The sequence below is a fragment of the Phaseolus vulgaris genome, chromosome 5, assembly GCF_051622355.1.
Source record: "Phaseolus vulgaris cultivar YP4 chromosome 5, ASM5162235v1, whole genome shotgun sequence".
NCBI lineage: Eukaryota > Viridiplantae > Streptophyta > Magnoliopsida > Fabales > Fabaceae > Phaseolus > Phaseolus vulgaris.
Genome location: NC_143502.1, coordinates 37,979,940 through 37,996,535, shown reverse-complemented (window position 1 = coordinate 37,996,535; position 16,596 = coordinate 37,979,940). Strand labels below are relative to the sequence as shown.

General features: G+C 31.6%; 3 protein-coding genes across 4 annotated transcripts; 1 reads left to right on the top strand and 2 right to left on the bottom strand.

Annotated features, from left to right (window-relative positions):
- The first annotated feature begins 1,295 nt into the window (after positions 1 to 1,295).
- Positions 1,296 to 7,802, top strand: CYP71 (cyclophilin71). Of its 2 annotated transcripts, none has more exons than XM_068644251.2 (13): positions 1,296 to 1,587; positions 1,719 to 1,804; positions 2,102 to 2,190; positions 2,416 to 2,655; positions 2,774 to 2,895; positions 3,796 to 3,871; positions 4,015 to 4,122; positions 4,206 to 4,382; positions 4,548 to 4,765; positions 4,968 to 5,100; positions 5,834 to 6,057; positions 6,915 to 7,068; positions 7,339 to 7,802. In XM_068644251.2, the coding sequence occupies exons 1-13, from the start codon at positions 1,451 to 1,453 to the stop codon at positions 7,420 to 7,422; spliced, it is 1,848 nt and encodes a 615-aa protein (XP_068500352.1). In that variant the 5' UTR covers positions 1,296 to 1,450; the 3' UTR covers positions 7,423 to 7,802. The 2 variants fall into 2 exon arrangements, with proteins under 2 accessions (XP_068500352.1, XP_068500353.1); XM_068644252.2 differs by having other exon boundaries at positions 1,308 to 1,587; positions 2,408 to 2,655.
- Positions 7,803 to 10,049: 2,247 nt separating this feature from the next.
- Positions 10,050 to 11,347, bottom strand: LOC137835649 (large ribosomal subunit protein P2B). Its single transcript, XM_068644250.2, has 4 exons — positions 11,286 to 11,347; positions 11,088 to 11,177; positions 10,343 to 10,566; positions 10,050 to 10,256 (listed from the first exon to the last, which is right to left on the bottom strand). Exons 2-4 carry the CDS (start codon positions 11,173 to 11,175, stop codon positions 10,230 to 10,232), a joined length of 339 nt encoding a protein of 112 aa, XP_068500351.2. The 5' UTR covers positions 11,176 to 11,177; positions 11,286 to 11,347; the 3' UTR covers positions 10,050 to 10,229.
- A 1,427-nt stretch (positions 11,348 to 12,774) lies between these two features.
- Positions 12,775 to 16,219, bottom strand: LOC137835648 (uncharacterized). Its single transcript, XM_068644249.2, is given in 8 exon segments — positions 12,775 to 13,020; positions 13,022 to 13,061; positions 13,422 to 13,505; positions 14,159 to 14,277; positions 14,487 to 14,560; positions 15,314 to 15,463; positions 15,610 to 15,708; positions 16,089 to 16,219. Coding segments are annotated over 7 exon segments (525 nt in total). The 5' UTR covers positions 15,617 to 15,708; positions 16,089 to 16,219; the 3' UTR covers positions 12,775 to 12,969.
- Positions 16,220 to 16,596: the final 377 nt, after the last annotated feature.

The window sequence follows — 16,596 nt, the reverse complement described above, 5'->3', positions numbered from 1 at the left end:
AAAAACCTCTAATTAATGTCAGTAAATACATAATTTATAATTTAATTTACTTTTAATTTCATATAAAAAGTGATTTAAGATGCAAGCCTAACCAGTTTGTTGAGAAAAAATACATTAAAAATATTTACAAAACTGATTATTTTTTAAATAATTCTCATAATAAACACAAAATTTGCTTTTATAATATTAATATTGTTAAAAAAATCATAGCTTTATTCTATCTACGCATATTAGTTTTATAAATTTCTTCTCAGTTTTAAAGTTATAGTATATTTAATTTATAAGTTTATTTTTCATACACCTATATAATAAACTATTTTTTCTCAACAAACTAAAAATAAGTCCATCTTAGAGTAATTATTATAAAATTGTGCATTGGTGATACTGTTACGGTGAGTTATTTTTGTAATTTTCAGAAGCCACCAAAGAAGAACATGCTGCCATGAAAACACTGTATTTGAAATAAAACCTTAAAGAATAAATTCGGAATTTCAAAAAAATGATGGGTTGCAGGTTGTGCAGGAACGAAAAGCCTATAAAATTTATCAAATTATAATACATCACAATCTAGACAGTTTCTTCCTGTATTCCTACAATTTTTTTTCCTGCACTCTCAAAATGTTGTGTAAAGAAAAAATCATTCCTATTTAAAAATTGTTCATTTATTTTTTCTATTTTGAATTACAAAATTCAGTAAATTTTCAAATTGATACTTCTGATAAAATTTTGGATTGGCGCGTCTGGTAACCTCTTGGATTAGTGTTTCCGGTAGTACATGAATGACAGTGTTAATTTATAATAAAAAATGTAAAATATTCATAAATAAAAAAATCATTCTGTAATTAAAATTATGCATTCTGGATTCAAAAATCCATAATTAAAAAAAATCATTATAGATCCACCAATTCGTAATAGAAATTAGGCTTCCAAATTTAGCAATCTGGAAATCAACAATTTATGCAAACTTTGTTTTTGGAACACCTTCTCAATGAAAAAACAACATGATTCTCTTCTGGATTGATAAGTCCGTAATACACTCCCAAATCCTAATTTCAAATAAAAGATGAAGGTCAGTTTCGGAATTTAAAAAGTTATGGGATGAAGGAAGAAAAATGTAAGGATGCAGGAAGAAACTGCCCACACTCTATTATGTATCAAATTCATTGTATGGATTGGGCCAGCAACGAAGAAGAGGACTTGAATAGAAGATGTCTAAGATTTTTATGGAGGTGCAGAAAGAAAAAACCCAATCGAACGTGGGTTATCCGTTAGAGTTATAAACGACGTGCCGTTTTAGGGTTTAGATTGCTTCAGTATTTTTCACTCTCTCTAGTGTTATAACTCTTCAGTAGAAGATTTCGCTCCCTCACTGAAACTTCTGAATTTAGAGAAAGCTATTTAGATTTGTTGTTCTTCCTCATTCAATTACATCGAAGTGCTGCGTTTGAAGATGGAGGAACACGAGAATGGTGCCAACGCAAGCGAAGAGGAAGCGTTGATAGGCCCGGGCCCGGCCCCTCGGGCTCGGCGCAAGCGACCCCTTCAGTTCGAGCAAGCCTACCTCAATGCTTTACCCTCCGCCAACATGTCAGTTTCTGCGCCAACGTTGTAGTTTTTGAATTAGGGTTTTCTCAATCGAGAAATTTCGCAACTTCAAAAGTGAAAATCTCGTGAAAGCTATGGATTTCTACAGTTTCTTATTGCTGCTTTCGATGCAGGTACGAGAAAAGTTATATGCACCGTGACGTGGTTACGCATGTCGCTGTTTCAGCTGCGGATTTTTTCATCACTGGAAGTTCCGATGGTATTCCGAATTCGAACTTGTGATTATTACTTTTTTGCCAGTTGTAAGTAGCATTCTGAAAGTTTGGAGCTACATAGTTGAATAGAGTGATGCTATTAGTTGTTACCTCACCGCTACTTTTGTCCTTGCTTTTTTTCTTTTTTTTTATAAAATTATCTGTGCCATGTAACCATGGAAGCATCGATACAGGTGCAACCGTTATGCACATGAGAGCATATGGATGTTATTTGAATTAGCTTAATCTTTGGGATAGTTAATATGTCTAGAATGACTTTGTGGCGTACTTATTGTTGTCAGGGCATTTGAAGTTTTGGAAGAAAAAGCCTATTGGCATTGAGTTTGCCAAACACTTCAGATCTCATCTTGGTCCAATTGAAGGTCTAGCTGTAAGTTTGTTAACCCAACGTGACTCTTGCTTTAAATTTTATATAATTTGTTAAATTAATTTATTCTTGCCTGACTTCTGTGATATATTATATTATGAAACAATATTGTCTGATTTGCTGGGCACAGAAAGCGTTATTACGATTGTTTTCTTGCTGTATTATGTATTTATATTTTCAAGGTCTCGTTATGCTTGTCATCAACCATGACTTATTTCAGCTATGCAGGTTAGTATTGATGGTCTGCTTTGCTGCACAATATCAGATGACCGCTCTGTAAAAATATACGATGTAGTCAACTATGACATGATGGTCATGATTCGCTTGCCATATACTCCTGGTGCTGTTGATTGGGTTTACAAGCAAGGGGATGTTAAAGCTACGCTTGCTATTAGTGATAGGAACTCATCTTTTGTGCACATATACGATGCACGAGCTGGTTCAAATGATCCCATCATCTCCAAAGAGGTTCCAGTTCTAAACTAACTTTAATATACGTGACTCTTCAAAAACAATTACAATCTTTTTGGTGATATTTTGCACTATTTAATTGCATATCTGTATCATTATTCACTCCTTTGTTCAGATACATATGGGTCCTATCAAAGTTATGAAGTACAATCCTGTATATGATTCTGTACTTTCAGCAGATGCAAAGGGGATAATTGAATACTGGAGTTCTGCAACACTTCAATTCCCAGAGAATGAGTATGTGCTTATTTTTGTCTTATTATAGTTATGCCTCCGTCCTTTTTTTATTAATGAATATCATCATGGTTCAAATACTGATGTCCTCCTGTTGATAAAGTTTCCTGTCTCTTACATTACATGTATGCATACAACTATGTTCAAGCATCGACAAATTGCAAATTTTGGGTAGCCATACCATTTGTAGGTGCTCCCTCTTTAATTGTTGTGCTGAATGGATTAAGACAATTTAAAACCTACAAATTCTGAAGATTCATTTTAAATTTTTCTCAATGAATTCTTCTAAATACCAGCTGTAATAAGCCAAGAATATGGTCAGGATTATCTCTTAAACTCTTAATAGATTTGGGCATTGTTAAAAAAGGCTACTGCATATTCAATTAAATCATTCTTATTAATTTCTATTGACTGGACCCATGGCTTTAGCTGTGGATCAATTTGAAGTGAACTCACATGTTTAAATTTGGATTTATTAGAATCTGATTCACAATTTCTACCATAGGATGCTTCACTGAAATCCTGTCAGACAATACATTTGCTATTCTATTCAGAAATGGCATTTTTTCTTAACTTCTGTTTAATGGTTTATAGCCTCCCTGCTGGCACCATTGTTGACCACTTGGCCAATAATCTAAGGGTTTTTAGTTGGGTCACCAATAAGTTGCTAACAGGCCTATCCTGTACAAATTGAATCAGTATTATCAGCAATCGCATGAAGTGCCAATATTTCAAACATTTTGTGGTTATCATACATTTGCAATTTGTGACTGATAGTATTTATTATTCTATATACTACTATATAGTAAATAACAGTTCTGAAAATTGTCAAATGCATGAGTTTTGATGTTGGAATTTGTGCAGTTACTAATGCTCTTTAATGATTTCCTTGGTTTTTTGCAGGGTCAATTTTAAACTGAAAAGTAATACTGACCTCTTTGAAATTGCAAAATGCAAGACTTCTGTTTCAACTATTGAGGTACTTCAGTTGTATGAACATATTTCTGAACTTAACAGTTGATTCATAATTCAACATTATGTTATTTAGGTGGTTTATGAAAGCTAGATATCTGGTGTTTAACTTTGATGGTTTTATTGACTGTATTGCATCATCTTATTTAGGTAAGTCCAGATGGTAAACAGTTTTCCATTACATCACCTGATCGAAGGATACGTGTGTTTTGGTTCAGAACGGGTAAATTAAGGCGAGTTTATGATGAATCCCTGGAGGTAACAGTTTTATCAGAATTTCACCCTTTCTCTTGTTGCTTTGTGGACATAATAATATGGTAAATGAATTGCTTTATTGATAGGTTGCTCAAGACCTCCAAAGAAGTGATGCTCCATTATATCGGCTGGAAGCTATTGATTTTGGTCGAAGAATGGCTGTTGAGAAGGAAATAGAAAAGACAGAAAGTGCACCACTTCCAAATGCAGTCTTCGATGAAAGTTCCAATTTTCTTATATATGCAACCTTGCTTGGGATAAAAGTGAGATTTTTTCCTTACTAAAGGTTTACAAACAATCACTCCAGTTCCTTCTGTAATATTACCTTTCCGTTTTATTACTTTTTCTTCACTGTTCTCTAATACAAATGAGGTGACTAGATGATACTCCATTTCCCTTATGTGTTTACATCTTCTATATGCTTGTAGATTGTTAATCTGCACACCAATAAAGTTAGTCGAATACTTGGAAAGGTGGAGAATAATGATAGATTCTTAAGAATAGCTTTATATCAAGGTGATCGGAGTAGCAAAAGAGTAAGAAGGATCCCTTCGGCAGCTGCAAATGTCAATGAGAGCAAGGAGCCTTTGACGGATCCCACTCTTCTGTGTTGTGCCTTCAAAAAGCACAGAATATATTTATTCAGGTAAGAAAGTAAACTGACCATTTTACCTCTGCTTTGAAGTCCAAAGTCATGTAGTTTTGTTATTTGATATATCATATATGGATATTTTGTTGGTAGTGTGTTTTTTACATTGGTGCATTTTTTTTAAAGCATGTCATCATTAATAGTATCTCATGCAATTAAAATCCACGTTATCTAAGTTGTGAAATTTATCATGAATCAGTCGTAGAGAGCCAGAGGAGCCTGAAGATGCAACTAAAGGAAGAGATGTGTTCAATGAAAAACCTCCTGCTGATGAACTTTTGGCAGTTTCAGATATTGGAAAGTCGGTTACAACGTCACTTCCTGAAAATGTGGTGAGTTATTTATCTTTGTTTGCCTTTAAAGTAGGTTGAGCATTGACACTTACACTCCAAGAGCTTACCTTTTTTATGTTATTTGAGGGGCCTGGATATTCAAGCTTTTATGTTAATGGAATGATTAATTCCTATTCCTAAATTTTTCTACTGCCCCCATACTGTAACGCTTGGGGGGTATTGGGTAACTCTTAATAGAGGATCATAGATAGATTGGTTCTATAACAGACTACTACTACAAGGGATCTTTCTTACTCTACTATTATTTTATTTTATAAAAATCATATGATGGTGTAACTCCCTCCATATCTGGAAGAAAGCATATTCAACATAAAATAGTCCTCTCTTCTAAGTACTTGTCCTTTTTCAGCTGAAAAGAACAATATCCTATACTACCACGCAAAAGATTTCTCATTACAATCCTGGTATATACTAGAATGTAGACCTTTAGCACCATTGTGACTGGCAAATAAATTCATGGATGCTTTTACATTAATTAACATCTTAGAAAACAAAGTTGTCTAAATTACCTCTAAATTAGAAACAATATTTGTTTTTCACCTTTATATCCGATATCCTTGTGAAGTTAGCCAGTAGAAGGAAACATATTCCCTCTTGTTTCTTATATCTGAGTTGGTTTTCTTATATATATATTTTTCTTTTATAATCACATCACATGGTTATCTCTCTGTTCCCAAAAAGTAGCTTTATAATACCAATTTTTCTTTTGCAGATTCTACACACCACAATGGGTGATATTCACATGAAATTATACCCAGAGGAATGTCCAAAAACTGTGGAGAATTTCACAACACACTGTCGAAATGGCTATTATGACAATCTTATTTTTCATAGGGTCATCAAAGGCTTCATGATACAAACAGGAGATCCTTTGGGAGATGGCACTGGTGGGCAATCTATTTGGGGGAGAGAATTTGAGGATGAATTTCATAAAAGGTAATGAAGTTTGTTTATAAACGTACTGTCATTATATGCAAGAAATTTCATCACAATTTCAGACAACTGATGATTATTTGGGGGTAGTAACGAAGCACAGATTTCGATACAAACACAACACACATAAAAGATTATGACTGCATTAAAAATTGTAGGACATAGGGACACACTATACATACATGTATGAGTATGTATGATCAAATATCACTATAAGGTGTTTACAGTCATATACGATAATAAGTCTCAAACAAAAGTACTAAGACATCTTATCTGATAATTAAGAAATGTAAGGGAAATTGTAAAGAAAAATCCAAAAAAACTATCAAACTCCTAAACCATCATGGAAAAGAACCAATACCGTACTTCTAAAGAGTCATGAAAAGAATTGCATAAATATAAAAATCCTAAGAATTATAAAATTCATCCCTACCCAGCCCAGCACAAGATTGTAATCATTGTAAGCAGATTAAACCTTAAAAGCAAAACATTAATTAAAACTAAATCAGAAAAAGAAAACATTAATCAAAATTGAATTGTAAAAAGTAAACATTAAAATCATCAAAGATTACACAAAAACATGGGGACGTTTCTTAATGAAGAAGGTGCAGTGGTTGGTTGGCTGGTTTGTTGTGTGGTGGTACAAAGGCAGATGGTTCAATGCTGAATGGTGGCTGATTTTGGGAAAGTGTCTGGTTCAACATGTGATGTTTCGATGGCAGATGATAGCTGATTCAATGGATGGTGTTATGCAAAATGGAATTTAGATTAATGTTTTCTTTTTAAGATTTTGAGGAAACTTCCTGTTAAGATTTTGATTCAGATGGAATTTAGAGTAATCATTTTTTTTTGTCTTACAGCTTGAGGCATGATAGGCCGTTCACAGTATCAATGGCGAACGCAGGCCCAAATACAAATGGCTCTCAGTTCTTTATCACCACAGTGGCTACTCCATGGTTGGACAACAAGCACACTGTATTTGGTAGAGTTGCAAAGGGAATGGATGTTGTTCAGGTAAATTTGCTTCTATTTTTGCTTAACCATTTAGGAGAATCACGTGATTCAGAATCACTCAGCAAATAATTTCCATATTTGTGGTGTGGGCTGTAGCATCACCTGATCACATCTTTTTGAAATCCGTCATTCTCAATTTCCTTTTTCCCTATATATATGGAACTTCTGATAAATGTTTCTATTTTAAGTTTTCTTCTATGAAGTGTCATGTTAAAATATGTTTTAGGTCTTATTGATTAAAGTCCAATTGAGAACTTTTAATGTTGGTAGGGCATTGAAAAAGTGAAGACAGACAAGACAGACAAGCCATATCAAGATGTTAAAATTCTCAATGTCACTGTACCAAAGTCTTGAAGGTCCTTGGTTTGAATGGCTGATGCAGTGATCACTCATACATGTACCGGTGATTCATGCTGAAGAAGTTTTAAATGGATTACTTGAAGCTTCTTCCTTTAGCTTCATTGGTTTCCTATGAACTGAGGCAATTATTCTTAACAGGATGGGTGTTGTTTTTCATGCTTACACTTTCATCACGGCTTCCATCTTCCTTTAAGACTAATGGTTCAAGCTTACTGATGCTGTCTTCTGTGTCCTGCTCTGCCATTAAAATGTGCTTTGCATGTCAAAAGAATGCCGTATGGCAATATCACTTGACATCTAATTTTTTCCGATACAATACCTGATGTAAGATATTCCTGCCTTATTTATAAAACTGTTTTTAAGTGTGGTATAAATTGTTTTACCCTTGATTTTGCCAGGCTAGTAATTTAACTCATAAAACATGGACATCACTGTTCCATCCATCTTAATTTGAACTCCAATTTGTTAAAACAGTCTTCGACAATCCTGGGGCTCTGGCGTAGTTGTTAAAAGCTACACCTGTAATAAGTTGCAAGTGTTTTTAGACAAAAGGTGTAGTAACGCAGTAATTGGAATTTGTTTGAATTTTAATGTTATCGGTTATGCTATGTACATAACTGAAGTTGTTACTAAAAGCGCAAAAACTTGTGATATTTGAATTGAAAATATCTAGTTAGAACAATGTTATAGTTCTTATCTGTTTTGTTGAATATATTTTAACGAGGTTATGTTTTTCAATTTAAAAAAGTATCATTAGTGATCTTAAAATTATCATTTACTTAATTTTATTATTGTGTTGCAAAAACTATCTTATTTCAGAAATGAAAGTAAAAAAACATTTATATAAAAGAAAAATTAGTTTAAGTTTTATAACAAATTATCTTTTGACGAAATTCATGTAGAACTTTTTAAAATAATGACACTTTTTTTCTAGTAAGCTTGACCGCGTCTAAAGTATTAAAGAAATTCTGAATCCAAAAAATAAAAATTAATAAAAATGAAAATGAATCACTCACATTTATGAAACTAATTTTAAATTTTAAAATAAAGAACTTGGTATATAACATGATTTGAATAAAATAATATTTTTTTATGAATAAAAATATTTTAAAAATCAATCTATTTATCGGTATAAATTTACATAGATTGAAGACAGAACAAAGTTGAAAATTAAGTTCTCAATTTAGACATTCCATGTATAAACATTTTTTAAATATTATAAATTTATACGATAATAATCAAATTTATTATAAATTTTCTAAATATATTATTATAAATTTATACTGTAATAATTTAATTTATTATAAATCTATGTGTATCCAACATATTTAATGCATGATAGAAAAATTATTTAAAAATAAAAATATTGAAATGAAGTATTTGCAACAATAATTTACAATAAAGTACTACAAACATTTTTTTTTTAGTTTTAAGATGATGCATCAATTTTTAAACCTGTGTAAAAAACACAATAAATGTAAAGAAAATGAAAGAAACAGAACAAAACTAGCAAAAAATAAGAATTTAAATTCAAAATAATTATTACAAAGATTAATTAAAACATAAGAGAAAGATAAATGAGAATGAAAGTGTATATGTGAAAAAAAAGAAAAAAAGCAAAGAGTGAGAATGAATAAGAAAAAAAAGCAAAGAGTATACAAATTGGTGTTACAAGAGAAGGAAGGAAAGAAAGTGGTGTTATAACTAAACAAATGAGTTATTAAATGAATAACTGTTATATTTTCAAAGATAAAATTGAAAAAAAAAAAATGTATACACACAAAATCGGTTACAAATAGAATCATCATTTTAACAATATATTGTTATAGATGAATCCATTGCTTCAGAACTAATATATTGATTTAAGTTTAAAAATTAATATTAAAACTTAGGCAGACAATGATGAGGACCTAAAAAAACAAACAAGAAGAATCTCAATTCTTCCTTAACACATGTACGGAAATATAAGGGTGGTAAAGTTACTGATGATAATGAAATTCGCAAGAACAAAAACAGTTTATGTAGTTATTGTAATCACGCTGAAAACATTAACTAAAACATATTCTAATATAATAATATGACTGGAAGATGAGTTATATAAAATTATCTGGTTATATCTGTCTAAATGAGGGGCTACGGCACAAATAAAACAACTTCAATCATTTACGGTAAACTTTTTATATTAACTCCTTCAAAAATAAACAGAATGCTTTAAATTTTTATAACCTTAACCTTAAATTTGTACAAAAATTAATTATGATTAACGAAGAAATACTAGTTGAAAAGGAGATGTTGACAAATCATACTTTCATTTTTACCCTGCTAATCCGTTTGCAATAACATATCATTCAAATGACTAAAGGTTAACAAGATAAACAACAAGTGCAGCAGATAATGAAGAAATACATTTGAAGGTGGAAACAAGAGACTTCAGTTCAGATTTTCATTAGATGGCAGAAAATAGTACACCATAAAATAGTAAAAATTTGATTCTGTTTTCATATTCTTATCATTTATAAAAGTTTAAACAAACATACTTGTAAGTTACTTTTTCCAAATAATATAAGTATTTTCTTATGAAGAAACAAAATCATATTCAGCTAAATAACCGGTCAAACAAATTAAATCCAAAAGTTACTAAATTATATCAGACAGTATGATAGCATTACATCGTCTCCAATGTGAAAAAGCAAATCTCATAACCTAAAACAATATGTAACTCGAGTAACAAAACCTTGGGATTGAGCTAAAATACTAAATGAAACTGCAAATGTAAGACATAAAAAACACTTCAGACCCTTTTAGTCGAACAAACTGAAACCCATATCCTGCAAATCAAAGATAAACACATTCATCAGTAAAGAATTATGATTCATCAAACAAAAGCAACAAGTGACACAAGTTTGAAACTTACATCATCGGACTCCTCCTTCTCTTCAACTTTCTTTTCTTCCTTTGCTTCCGCAGCAGGTGCAGCAGCACCACCAGCTGGTGCAGCAGCAACAGCCACTGCAGCACCACCACCGCCAGATACAGCAGAAATCTTTTCCCTTCCGCTGGCTAGTAGTTCGTTGAAGTCTTTGCCCTTCACTTCCTCTAAGAGCAACGCAATCAACTCCTCCTCAGCATCAGCTCCAACTATAAAATTGGAAAGAAAATGCAGAGTTAGTATTACAAAACTATATAGATTAACCAAATATTCAACAAAATATCACATTCTCATAGTAATTTTTTGGTTTTTAATTCTAGAAACCAAACCTCACTAAATTTCAAATAAAAAAATGTGATTTTTCCAACATTCTAGTATCCAATACAAACATTGTGCTAATACATCCTCATAGTATGATTTCCGCATTCTGATAATTAATTCTACAAACCAAACCACACCAACCTTAAAATTAAAAGAAGAAAAAAATATCTTTTTGCCAACATTCTAGTATTGAATACAGAAATTGTACCCTTACAAATCCACTTCAGAAATCTAGAGTAGAAGACTAAAACCTACAACATCGTACTGGATTCAACCATCGACACAGAAAACAACAAACAATCCAAATAATAGCAACTAAAAAATAATATTATTAACAACAAAAACTGTGGCAGGTGAAAATAAAGCATAAAACTACGGCAAATGGAAAATCATGAAAAATAGTGAAAACCTGCGCCAAGAATGTGTTTGATATCAGTGGCAGAAGGAGATGGGTTCCCTCCCAACACTGCAAGCAAATAAGCAGCCACCACCTTCATATCTGGATTCAAGAAATCACACACCAACATTACATTTGTTAGTGACACAGATCAACAACATAACACAACACGTGCAAAATGAAATTGGATGTGAGAGCAGGAAAACCCACTTTCTGAATTGGCGTGATTTCGCTTCTGAGTTTGGGATTAGGGTTTGTGCAGAGCGAGAGGCGCAGAATGAGAATGCAGAGACCTAATATATAACTAGGGTTTTCAGCTCTTGAGGTTTCATCTTTCTTATTTCCCGTAATGCCCCTCCTTACAATTAGGTAAACTTCTCATTATTATTTTTTCATTTTCTCTAATATGACATAAAATCTTCAAGAAGAAATTATATAAAACAAAAGATCAAACATAATTCTATATAATTCTACAAAAATAAGACTTAGTATTCTTTCTATTTTTTTAAATATTTATTTTTTAGTTGTGTCTGTTTTTTTATGCTACGGAAATATGTTTTTAAGTCCTACAAAAATATTAATTATGTTCTTTTTATAGCAATTTTTGCTTTTTACTTCTCAAGAAACTGAAATTTTGTATATTATATCATATACTTTATGTGGTGTAATGTAAACCTCTAATACTTAAAAAAACAAATAAATCCTAAAGCAACTTTTTAATCTACAAAACTTCACATACCAACAACAGTATTAATTTTAAATAATTAAAATTAGCGAAAAATATTTTAAAAATATCGAAATTCTAAAAAATTAAAAGCAATAGTATATTTTTAAGGAATGAAATAAAAAATATAAGAACTAAAATTAAATTCGTCCATAGCAATTAGAAACATAATTAAATTTATTATTTTAATCCCTTATTTTAAGTATCAATATCTAATTCTTTATTTTGTAATCCCATGTTTTATACTTCTTTTTATCTAACTTTGTAAAGTTATTGTAGTTTAAGATTTTTATGAAGATAATTTGATAATATAAATTTATTTACCCATATGACTTAATATGGTTTTGTAAATAACAGTGTTCACTTATGTGTGATGTGAGAAATTAAATTTCAAGTTCATGGTCTTCAACTCTAGTAAACAATATCAAAGGATTACCCAAATAATAAACCATCATTTTATATTTCAAGATACCTTCAATACATTTATCATATAGAAAGATATCATGTGCCAATATCATGTTCACGAAAATATATAAAATACTTAGTAATATTAATTCAAATTCAAATCAATCAGTTTTCATTGATTCAGATTTAAAAAAAAATATTAACTAAAACTCAATTAATTTTATGCAAAAATATAAAATTCTGATTTGAGAAAAAGAAAAACACATTTTTTTTCTTCAAAAAACTCAGCTCATAGTTTTATTATTTGAAGAAGATATAGCAAACACTTTATGCATAAAAATTAATAAAAAAATATATAATTTGTTTTATTCAAATTTAAAGAATTTGTAAATTGCAAATGCCATATCCAAACACCACTCATCTTCGAATTTGGTTGGTTTGTTTCGGATTGAATCTAGATAAGCTAAATATTGGAACTAATTCAATTGATCTGGTTTACATTCATAGGTTGGTTGAATTGATCCAACTAATAAACACTCCTAGCAAACACCCAAATGGTCACATCCAATATTTTATCACTCAACCTCTACATGCAAATGCAAATGCAGATTACAAACTCAACCTGAAACTTTTGGTTGATTTATCATTTTTGAATATTGGATTAAAGAAATCCAAGGTGAAAAAAGTAAAAGAAAGGTTGTAATTTTAAGATATTGGGAGGACGAATAAAACATGGTGCAATCCTCATGCTGTTCAATCTTCACATCAAGAGACAACTTTTGGTAGTTGATTCTCCAATGCACTAATCCTTTTTTTTTCTGCTATCTATACCCTGCTTTAAGAACTGCAACCTATTTCTGCATAAAATTTACATTACCAGAAATCAACGACAAGAAAATAAAACAATGAATGAATGAAGGGCATTAAAAAATACGAAGACCAATGTACAACTGTTAAACAGTAAAATCCATCTAATCAGACTACTGCTATAGTTTCATATGGGTATTTACACAGTAAGGACAGGTCAAAACCATGCTTGATAGCAAAAATTTGATGAAAAGATATTTAAAAACTGAAATTCCAAGATCTATGTATTACACATCTGCTAAGCCAAGAACACCAGTCCGCATGACTGACAAATAATATGACAAAGGCTTTTCATGTATAGCACGGGACACAGGTAAAAATATTGCCAATCAAGTGATGATGAACCTTACTTGGAATCAGTAAGGCGGCCATGTAGGCTCCATCTTTGGCGGAAACCTTCAATGCCCTCAGCTCCACTAGCAAGAATTAGGCGCCTGTACATATGAAACGAAGGTACATAAGATTTCTACAGAGTGAAAATTCTACACATCACACTCACACACCCAAATGTCACACGATATTGAATACAAAAGTATTGTCAACAGTTTGAGTGCCAAAGTGAGGAAATAAGGTCAACCAATACAAGTATATAAGGGAATCCAAGGGCACTTATGAATTTAGTTTCAAGTTATTAGTGCCTAAAGAGAATTTATTTCATACAAATTCACTACAAACCTCAATAAAATAAACTATGTCCTTAGATAGTGGAGACAAGTTTGAAAGAAAAAAAAACTTAGTCCTAGGTTTTGATTTATATTTTAAACATCTATTAGAAGCCTAAATAACAAACAATATGAACAAATATTCTTCTCTACCATCATAGATTTTGGAGATGAGTACAATAATATCTTTAGAAGAGTAAGATACAGCAGCACCTTCCTCAAAATAAAAGCAATGAAATGTTTAGTCATACAAGATAATCATGTCTACAAAAGTTAGAGTTTCCGTGGTTTGAAATCTTAGGAAAAATCATTCTTCGAGGATTTATTAAAAGCTTGTTTTATGCTCCTTTAGGATATGTAAAGCAAAGAAACATTCTAGACAAATTACTAAACATGGACCACATCATATGACTACTTGAACATACCTCTCCAATGATGTAACTTCTGCCTCTAGCTGTGAGGCCCTCCCTTTGGCTTCATCTAGAGGCATTGATAAACCCAATTTCAATTCACTATCTTGAAGTCGCTTCCGTATCACCTTATCCTGGAGTTTTTATTTATATTAAAAAAAAGGTAAAGGTGATGATAATCTAACAAACTGATTGTCCTAAATCTTTATCTCCAACAATAACAATGAGTAAAGATCATTCAAAGAAGATTATAAATGAGTTTAGTGGTAAAATGGAAGAGATGGAGTGAGGAGGAAGAGAAATAAACGAATATTCATAATTCATATGTGGTAAATGGTCTCACCCTTCGTTCAGCACATTCCTTATATAAAGCAATTTCTTCTTGACAAAATGGTTCAATGTCATTGATTTGCAAGCCTGCAAGATATAATAAAGCTCATAAGATGTTCAGATAAAAAATGCTGTAATAGACAATCATCTCGTTAACATATTGCACTATTACTGAACCATGTTGAAGTTAATCCTTTAACTTCTCCAGTCTGGTCATACCAAAAAAGTGTTGATTTTGAATACCACTAAGGCTACCCACTTTTTTAACATGTAAAGTCAGAAAAATTCCGTGACTGATGTTCCTACATAACCCTAATTCTAATTACAAAACAACTGCTTAATGCATGCCATAGCACCTACTTAGAACTATCAAATGAAAAATAAAAACTTAGTAGATCTCATCTCAGGGCTTATTTCTTTCAAAGTAAATCTTATGATACAAGTTCAATTTCCAGAATATAATACTTTACCATAATAAAAGTAGAGAAAAACCAAGTATATAAATAAATTACTCTTATTTTCTTTTCTACACAGTTAATTTCCTTACTTTTTATTCACATTAATTATTAGGATTCTAGACGTTCTTCCTTCTCTATGCCACTGTATTAGAATTGAGACAGAAGAATTCACTACATTTATTCACTTAAAGCAAAGGTTTATATATACATACTCTACCGCAACAAGAAAAACAGAAAAAACAACAACAAACTAACAACCCAAAACCAATACCAAAGAAGCCTAATAAATTGTGTACCTTGAACAAATTGGTCCCTAATTTTATGCAAGCAAAGGAATTAAAAAAAAAAACAGTTGCACCTGGTTAATGAAAACGAGACTTACAGAGAAATAGATTCCTGAGAAGTCCATCACACAAATCAACACCTTGGAGTACATGGGAGGCTATTTCCGGTGGTACTACCGGCGATGGAGGGCCGGTCATTAAATCATCACCAACCAAAATTGTTTCATCCATCGTTGGCTGCGAATCAACTGAAACCCACACACAAGTTTATCAGCATTATTCATCTTCCAAACATTTTGAACCTCTTCATTTTGATTTTAGGTATGTGACCTAAAGCAAAACAATTTAACAAGCCAGTAAAGAGAATATAGTCAGTATGACAGAGGTGACGTACCATCCATGGTTGCTTTCTGGTAATCCTTCCGCAAAGAAAACCCAACAATTCTGGTTTTTTCTGTTCTTTTTCTTTTCTATAGCAGCTCACAAGATACGACTGCTGAAACAAAATTAAGCACGGATTACAATAGTATATTATAGTTGGTATGTTATTGGTGAGCCAAGGCTGTACCAAGGGAACGGTTGATGGGTGTAAAACTGCAAGTGCAAGGGTTTCCCGTGGCCTTTGCGATTGTATTCTTTCGGAGGTGAATGGAGGAATAAATGGTGAGTAAAATATGAAACAACGAAGCAATGTGATTAAAATTTTTAAAGTATATACCAAATGACTAAACAAGTATTCCACCGTTATGGATTTAGTGTTTCAACATTTCCACAAACACCTTATGAGCACATATAATTTCTACAAATACCAAATGGAATGATCATGACACAACATTCTTAAGACTGTGAGGAAAGTGAAATACGAGCGTGTACCGGAATCGGAGGAGGTTGATGATGGAAAGATGCAAAAAGTTGCTCTGTTCTTAGTTAGATTTGTGATTTTTGTGGAATAGTAGTACTGCTACTTTCCCCTCCTCTAATGCTAATCCTTAACAATGTTTCTCATTATTCCGTCATTTTAACACTCTTATTGATCCATAAAAAAAATCATAAATTCATAAAAAAAACTATATCCAAATAACATATTTTATTGTAAATTATACCAAATTCTTTATAAAAAAATTATTTTTTTGGAAAATCATTATCTGAACAAAAGGTGTCTAAATAAGAAAATTCATAGTGATTTTCTATGGTTATTAATTCTACAAACCAAACCACACTAAACTTAAAAATAAATAAATAAATCCAAGTTCGAGGAAATCAATTTGGAGCTCTTTGAAGAGCGCACGAAGAATGTAGGTAGGTGTTCTACTGATGCTAAGATGGAAAAGAGAAGTGTACATGATGTTGTCCTTGTTGGTGTTTCTTCTAGGATTCCCAA